This window comes from Gymnodraco acuticeps, unplaced genomic scaffold (assembly GCF_902827175.1).
Source record: "Gymnodraco acuticeps unplaced genomic scaffold, fGymAcu1.1, whole genome shotgun sequence".
In the NCBI taxonomy this organism is placed as follows: Eukaryota; Metazoa; Chordata; class Actinopteri; order Perciformes; family Bathydraconidae; genus Gymnodraco; species Gymnodraco acuticeps.
Window position 1 is genome coordinate 411,611 of NW_022991713.1, and position 9,036 is coordinate 420,646.

The window sequence follows — 9,036 nt, forward strand, 5'->3', positions numbered from 1 at the left end:
TATAACCATATAGACAGATAACACACCACACACGATTTTAACTACCCTATTCCCGTTGCCCTCAGCTGTATCTAAAGGCATGGTTTTGATCCGGACCTTTTACCACCAAAGGCAGTGGTCTCTTCACCGGACTGATCGGCCCTATTTAAAGAACTACAACTCCCATGTACCTGCACAACAACAATGAAAGGAACTACCAAAACACTCCCCGTGCGGACAGGAGAGCTGCTGGCACCGTGTACGTTGGTGACCACCGACGGATCGACAGTGTCCAGCATGACGTTAGCTGTGGTGTGTGTGTTTGTGTCAGGAGTGTTTGCACGCGGAGGAGGGTAATCAAGGGATGGGGCGCTTATGGCGCATTTCCACTGCAGTGCGGAGCGTGGTTTAAGCGTGCCGTGCCCGGCTCGTTTTTTGGTTTGCGTTTCACTAAGGCGTAGTTCCGGTTAGCGGGTACTTTTTCACACCGTTTTTCTGGCTCACCAAAATCGAGGTTTATTCCGGGCCAACAACCGGGCTGAGTATGCTAACTAGTGAGAGAATCGCTGGCAACTACAACAAAATGAACATATTTTACCGTGGCTTAATTGTAATACACGTTTCAAAATGATGCCGAAGTAACAACCTATGATACGCGTTAGTAAAAACCATGAATTCATGCTTTGACAAGTCTGCAGACAGACGGCAGGCGAAAAACCTTTTAAAATGCGTGTTTCCTGAATGGAGATCTGGCTAGCTAACGTTTATATATGCCTCCGACATTCCACACTCACAACAACGACCTACACAGACATAAATAAACCAGCGACTGTATTCGCCATGACACAGGCAGTCTGTGGTTGTTACTTGTGTTACACTTTGTCTAGTTTCTTGAACAGATATGAAGAGCTGTGAGCTCTGAGTGCTAAGAGCTAACGGCTGATGTTGGTTTTTGTGTTTCGCATTGAAGATGACGTCACGGCTCCGCCTACACTGCGTTACTATAGATTACTACCCCAGTTCCTAAACTGTAATGGAAACGCAGCATAAGTTGAGTCGGACTAAGCTGACCGACTGGCCTGCCGTGAAAAGCGCCCGATACAAGATTATGTTATGTTTTTGCTGTTTCCTGTTTTTGCATCCCCAAAAACCAGGAAGTGGCCACCAAACCTTGCCGGATTAGGTTGGATTTTATAAAGTTGTGGAAATGCCTGCATGTGGTGCCGTGCAGATGCTTAAACCATTTGTATGTCCCGTGCGGCTAAATATTTGGAAAAAGTGTGGCCCTCTGGTGCTGAGAGAATGTGTGGAGAGAATCTCAAGTAGCAGTTTTAATCTGATGCCCTTGAAACGTCCCTTTTTTTCTTCTCGGAGGAGATTTTCCCGTTTTGCTTTTTGTAGCCACAAACCTTTTACCCTTTTCCACCCCCCCCCCAAAAAAACAACCCTCTGGTCCCAGGCCAGTTCGGGAAAGGCTTGGAAAACGGGGCTGGGATCAGATTTCTAGTATTTCTCCCCACCGGTTGCGTTTATATAGGTAACATGAAAAGGTTCTATTTCACATGTGAGTGATGCACAGTCACAAGATAGCGGACGCAGGATGCTTTTATGTATGACCTGGGGGAGTTGAAATGTGAATTCATTCTCTATTCATTCTCTTTCTACATCCTCCTTCTTCCCGGGATGCTGTCTGCTACCAAAACAGCACTGATGGCCGGGAATCTCTGGCCTAACGAGCAGGAAATAATATTTCACAGAGGAAAACAGACTCTTCTGGTTACAAAGAAGCAGTCCGAAAAGGTCTTTGTAAAGCATTTATTATATTAACGCATCAGTGCATGCAGAGTTAAGTTCTTTGATAATAATGTGGAAGATTATATTTGTGCTCTGTGTTTCACTATGGTAGTTTTTTTTTTTTGGCTAATATATAATGAACTGAGGAGTAATGAATAATTTATTTTGTACATAATGTTAATTTGTATGATTTCACGTTCTTTTTATTTTTTCACGACCTATGTTTCTTTTCTTTTTCGACGCTGTACAGAATGACGGTACGCTTCTATTCAAAGTGTCAAGTCCACGTTTTCTCTATCTTCTTTGTCGGTGTACAGGAGTTGTTTTTACATTAAATATGAATAAACAAATATTAAACTAGCGATGATGAATGACCAACTATATACAGAGGCACAGGCATTCAGGCAGCCCAAAGCATGATGCATGGTTAAACGTTTTCGCTGTTTTCGAGCAAAACAGCAGCAGGACACATTTGAACCGAAGAGCCGGTGTGTTGCCGTCACAATTTAAAGGAAAAAAAGTGTACTCTCTATCTCTGATCATGACTCTTGATGATTCCTCTTGTTATTTGATGATATTTATGATTATTATGATTCTATTTATTATGGACATTATTCTTAATATTTAAGCTCTCTCTCTCTCTCTCTCTCTCTCTCTCTCTCTGCTGGTTGCTCTTCATGTTGCGTTGCTCCTTGGTTGATCTTGTTGTGCTTCTTTGGGAGAGGTGAACCCTGTGCCATAGTTATTGTGCCACGTTACTTACTTTCTCTCTTTCTCTCTCTTCTCTTGCTCTTTCTGTTTTGACTCCCCAGTCACCAACACTGTAAGCATGCCCCATGGGACGATCCACTTTTTTACTCTTGAATAAAATATGCATGAACCTTTGGTATGGATACCGAGCCTTTATTTCATTGCCACTGCTCATGGACATACACACATTAATCCAAATAAAAATGATGAATACAAAAGCACTGACCAGATGATGGAATGGAATGTTTAAAGGGGATGATGCTCATTTTCAGGTTCATTTTGTATTTTGTTCCTCTACTGTGACATGTTTCCATGCTTTAATGTTCAGAAAGGTCTTTATTTTTCTTTACTGCCTGTGCTGCAGCACCTCTTTTCACCCTCTGTCTGAAACCAGAGCCCTTTCTGCTCTGATTGGTTAGCTGGCCGGCTCTGTTATGATTAGTTAACCACTTAGAGATGTCCTGTCCCTTAGCCTATCCCGTACAATGTCATTATGTCACAGAAGTAAACAAAAGAGTCCAATGGAGGCGTTTCAGGCAGGGGGTGCATTTCCCTTCCATTTACATGCCTTGCAGGCCATTAACATGCACAGAAACCTATATCACACTACAGGAAAGGGAAAACCCCCAAAAGCATAATAGGTACATTTTGAGCAAAGCCATTCAAGCCGAATAGTTTCCTAATCACAGAGAAACAGGTTTACAGGATGACTCAGTTTCATACTGAGATAACGTGTATTGTGAAACTTTTACAGGTGTACCGAAAATAAATGTTTCAACACGCTTTAAAACAAATATCTACCACCATAATCTCATGCACCGCAAAAACTGACACACTGCATCAACTGAAATCTCTTAAATACTTTTTCTTTATCTCCCTGTACATTTTGGTGGAGAGTACACATTTTGTTTTATTGTGTTTTATGTGATATTTGTCCTTCCATAGAAGCACTCGGGTTTAATCTGGAAACATAAAAATCCAGTTTAACAAACCAAGTTAGGTTATAAGTCATCTGTTTAATAGAATAATGTAAAGACCTCTTGATGTCCCTATTTACCAAGAAGACCATGTCCACTATCTCAAAGTGGTGGAGGACTTCTGCTTTTGCCCGGGGTTTGAATAGAAATAAAGGTTATATATAGTCGGCTATAAAATGTTAGAGCCACGTGCTGCGGTTGAAAGTGCATTGAAGTTAAACGGAAGATAATCGTCACAATATTAAATGATTATTTTATGTTCTGATAATCTACTAAACCATAAATCGCCCTACAGGCATATGTGCAGCTTTATAATCCAGCTTCATTGTGATGTGAGGCGTTAGTTTACCAATGAGGGCTTTTAGATAAATAATTAACAACATTTATTATGCCTTTCTGTCCGGGAAGTCCAACCAACACACAGGATGCAGTGATGATGAGTGCTGTACACTTGAAACAAAACACCTTTTTGTTTAAGGGCATAAATAACTTCATCCAAGCAGGGACGTGCACAGACATTTGGAGGGGCTATTGCTCTAAACTGGAAAAAGGGCCTCCCCCCGAAAAAAAATATAAGACCTTTTGAAAATTGTAAATTGTTTTGAATGTAAAAGAAACCAAATGATTATTACATCAACTAAATTGAACAGTAATTCACATCTCATAACAAAATAAGCGAAGGCGACTACTTGCATTCGGTGACTTGATTTTAAAAATGAAAACCAGGGACATTTTTTGTTTTGCGGTCCATATCTCATTAAAATATCTAATGTTTGTAACTATTAAAGACAAAATGGGGACAATTCTGTTCTAATGTAGTTTGACCAGACCATTGTAACTGCTGTGCAGTCCAGACATATGGCTACTGATCAAATAGGGCCTCTAACTTAAATAAACTCACTAATTAATTAAACCAGTTCAATACGCATTATTCTTATTCTTATCATTCTTTATGAGCGCAGTAACGGTAAGGTATCTAATTACTTATTTATTTAGTATTCAATAACTTAATAACAGAGATGGTCAAACTAAAGTGGTAGAGACATGGCAGAAATCCTACAATGAAGCGGGACAGTGAACTGTTCACCGTGAGAGGGCGATCAAGAAAAGAGAGCGAGCGGCCCCGTTGAGGGAGTTCACAGATGAAAAGACCAGAAAGACAGAAGCACAAAAACAAGTAGGCTATATTTAAGTGTTTTTTTGTAAATAACCAATGTCCCTTATATAACTGCCATGAGACAACTCAAAATCAAGTTTCCAAAATCTGACACTGAGGTGGTCTAACGCACCGGCAGATGACAGCGCTGACAAAGTGTGTTTCCCGCAGCGAGATGCTACGATACTAATTGTGGGCTCATCATGTTGATTCGGCCACAACAGAAAAAAGAACAATAAACTCTCGCTCTCTCCAGAGGGGCAGGTCAGCCAAAAAGGCCAAACGGGTCGTTGCCCGGGCAACATTAGCCCGTTCCTGTACACGTCCCTGCATCCAAGGGCCATTTGGAGTGGGAATGAAGACCATACATTCTACAATGCTGTACTGCAAACAGAATTCTTAAGGACCCCCCTCATACGTTCTATATCCCTAAAATGTAGACGTTTCTGAGCCAGTAAACGTAAAAATACAAATGTTGAGCCTTATGTCCTCCCATTATCTGTAAAACTTCTCTACAAGAAAACAGGTTAATCCTGTTTGTGTAGTTCACAGAAATCAGGCACCAATTGATGGTCCATGGTTTTTTGTGTTTTGTTCTTATATTCTCCTTATTTTTATAATGCCTACATATTTCTATATACATTTAACTGGGCATTTGCAATATGTTACATCTTGTTGGTTACACATGTTTTGAATGCAGACATGTGTAGACCTATTGCTCAAGCTCAATTTCCTCTCAGGGGAAATATCTTATCCAGTTTTAAGAGTAATTGCACAGGCATGCCTCTCATATCGCCTCATTGCATAACTTTGTTTAAAACAATCCTTTACCCTCAAACTATAGGGAAATGACTTCCATTTCTTTATGGAAAACCAAGATTGTGTACATTTGGCAACCAATTGAAACAGTTCAAAAGAAAGTGAACTTCTGAAGAACCTGTTGTCATTTGAAAAATATTCATAGCTATTTATGGTGAGAACTTCTTCTTTCATGAACCCTTTCCGTGAACTCTAGCTCTTCCCACGCCCTTCTCTTCATGGTGATGTTATTAATGACAGGCAGAGGAATAAGCAGTAAACGAAAGTGAAAGTGTTGGAAGGAGAATGAAGGGGCAGGGGAGAGGCATAAGAAGAACAGAGAGCAAACGAATATCTCTCACTTCTGGATCATCGCAAACACACTAAGGTGAGTCCCTTCATATATTAATTTCTCTTAGTTTGACTTTTTATGGAGTTAGACTAAATATACCCTAGATTTATTTGTTCCCCTCTTGTGAACACTGGCATCATCACTGACAGAGATCAGTTATGTATTTTTGGTTAAAAAAAGGAACCTAACTGCTTTATATAAAACTGATCTGTAATCTGTGTACAGTGCATTCAGCACTTTCACCATCCTGCCATCATTGCAATGTGGCTTCACTTGAAAGCACTTTTTAGAGATTGAATTGTGTGGAGAGAAACTTGGTAAGAAAACAAACATCTTGAATATACTCAGATTAAAAGTTATGCAAATTGTAAAATTACTTCTGATATATCAAGCTTTTTCGGGTGATAAACACATGTTTTGCAGGTATAATATATAGATATTAATAAAATATAGAAACACTGCAAATCAGATTAAATGTACTTTCAAAATATCAATACATCCTCCTAGAAATTATAACTCCACACTTTTAGCTTGATTTGTTATATTTATTGAGTATAGTTAACATATTCTTGTATGGTTACACTGGCTCTTACAGCATGTGAAAGTTAATGATGTCTTTCTAGGTTGTAGAAGCTGAATGGTGGTTGTCAGGTGAAATATTTGTATGTCCAAAAATGTAAACGGCCCTATTATGCTCATTTAATTTTCAGGTTCATATTGGTATTCTGTGCCTCTTCTGTGACATGTTTACATGCAGACTGAGCCTTTATTTAATTGCCACTGCTCATGGACACACAAATCACACAAATCAATACCAATAAACAGACCAGATGGTGGAATGGAATGTTTTTAAGGAGCCATATTATACTAATTTTCATTTTTATATTTATATTTTGTGCCCCGGGCCTTCATGTTTAGATGCTTTAATGTTCAGTAAGGTGTTTATTTTTCTCATACTGCCTGTGCTCAGTCTGTAGGGACCTCTACTTGGAACTGAAGGGTGGCCGGTGGTTATGGTTACAATCTGCAATGGCAGATTAAGCATGTTTTTACAAGCATAATAGTGCCCCTTTAAGTTGAAAGGAAACATCACAACAACAGCCATACCTGTCACTAAACTGCCACAGTTTAGATTTATTGAACCATTTTCTGAGTGTACTGACTCTACACACTGAAAGTAGATACTTCTGTTTTTATTGGAGCACTCCCTGACACTTTAATCCCCTGACAGATGCAGAGCCTCCAGGATCAGGACGATCTCATCCCGAGGCCTCGGGGGAGTTTACCTAAACTGTGTGCTGCGGTGCTGTCTGCCATGACAATAGGAGGCGTCCTGTTTCTGTCTCCTGAAAGGTTGTTTGAATGGGTTGCCATGGTGATACTCATCCTGACCCTTGGCCCTCTGCTGCATGGGCTTGCTGCTGGCAGAGAAGAAATACTCTACCACTCAAATACCAGGTGAGAGTAATAAGTTGTTTTTAAGCACATTTCCGCAAGTGAAATAAAAAATTAAAATGAAAACATAAAAATAAATCCTGTCAATATAACAAACCTTCTTGAAAATAATGACATGTCATGTCAATATAACAAGGTACTTTGTCAAAAAGCATAAGATAGAGTAAAAAATGGCTTATCAAAGTTTCACATTTAATAATTTTCTTGTCATTTAAAATCATTATTTTGAAATAGGTCAAAACATCATTTTGAGATACACAATGATTATTTTGAAAAGGTTACTCATCATTACAGGATTTCTTTTTAAATTACATTGGCGGAAATGGGCTTCCAAAGGTTGTGTGTGATACAAGGAGTTTATGTAAGATTTCTTTATATTTTGAAATAGGACCTCAGTATCCTCTGTTTTTTACCAGGCACCGAGGCCGAGGGTGGAGCCATGTGCTGCCGGCCTGTGGTCTGTGGGGGAAGACCCTACTGGCTGCAGGGCTGGCAGGCCTTCTGCTCCACCTGGTCAGACATCCTCTTCCGCACCAAGGCCAGAGCTTGAAACTTGTATTTCTTGCCTCCAGCCTTTACCCCCTGTTGAAAAGCCTGGGAGTCCTGGTGAGGTCCACACCCAACAACACCGTCTTTGTATTTCTGTCTCTACCGCTGCACTACAAAATAAGAAGACACAATAGTTGTGTTCTCCTTTTTCACAGTTTATCACCAAAAATAGTTCTCAGCATTCACTTACTGAGCATACTGAGCTTCATTGTGAAGTCACTTATCAATACACACAGTGATGTTGCTCTGCTGTGAGTTTAAAACTGCCTTCCTGTTTATTTGCATCCACAGTGGAGATGGAAATGTTAAATTACCTTACTGACTGAAGTTGTTGTGCAGTTCAGTTCAAAGAAAAGAGGTACAAAAATCAAACAAATTGTAATTCAGTATATCGTAAAAAAAACGTCATGGTACAGTATGTCATAAAAATTGTGTTAAAAAGTTAAATGATTGTATTCCGTAAAATTAACATTAACAAATCATTAAGAAAATCGAACTTTAGTATTTCATTAAAAACTCGTCAAAAGTCACAACATGGTGACATAAAGAAATCAATGTATTGTATTTCTTTAAAAAAGTCATTGTTAAGTATGTCATAAAATTAGTCCTTAGGTAAAAACTGTCCTAAAAGACTATAGTGGAAGATAGTGTATACATGTTACATGCTAGACACAAACACTTCAGCTAACAACATGCTAGTTAGTATAACCAGCTAACACAGGGGTCCCCAAACTTTTCCTGTGAGGGCCACATAACTTTTCCCTTCTCTGATGGGGGCCGGGTCAGTTTGTAACAGAAAAAGTGTGACGATCGCATGGGTGTCTAAACGTAAACATTTATTGTTTTCTAGAAAGCCACACATAACCAAATATTAATAACCCTTTCCGGGATCTTCACAGAAAAAAAGTCAGGAAATAAATAATAACACTATTAATGAAATAAATAACACTATTTATGAAATAAATAATAACCAAATAACCCTCTCTGGGTTCTTCACAGAAAAAAAGTCCATTGAAAATTACTGTAACTTTCTGTTGTGCCGTGCACAATCTTAACAGGTAAAAGTTTAGCTTAGTTGTCAGAGCAGAATCTCTCAAAAATAAACGTGGATTTACGTAAAAAAAACTATTTTTTCGGGGTTCGGGTGTTTTGTTTGATTTTAAACAAACAAAGTCTTGGCTTTCAGAATATGAAACTTTTATTTCCTATTTATTTCTCACTCGCAA

General features: G+C 39.1%; 1 protein-coding gene across 1 annotated transcript in view; it reads left to right on the forward strand.

The window, feature by feature from the left end:
- The first annotated feature begins 8,502 nt into the window (after positions 1-8,502).
- Positions 8,503-9,036, forward strand: part of LOC117534701 (serine/threonine-protein phosphatase 2B catalytic subunit beta isoform-like) — a 10,686-nt gene continuing 10,152 nt past the window's right edge. The window contains exon 1 of the mRNA XM_034198933.1: positions 8,503-8,508. Coding sequence (XP_034054824.1) covers positions 8,503-8,508 — 6 coding nt within the window. The remainder of the gene's footprint in view (positions 8,509-9,036) is intronic.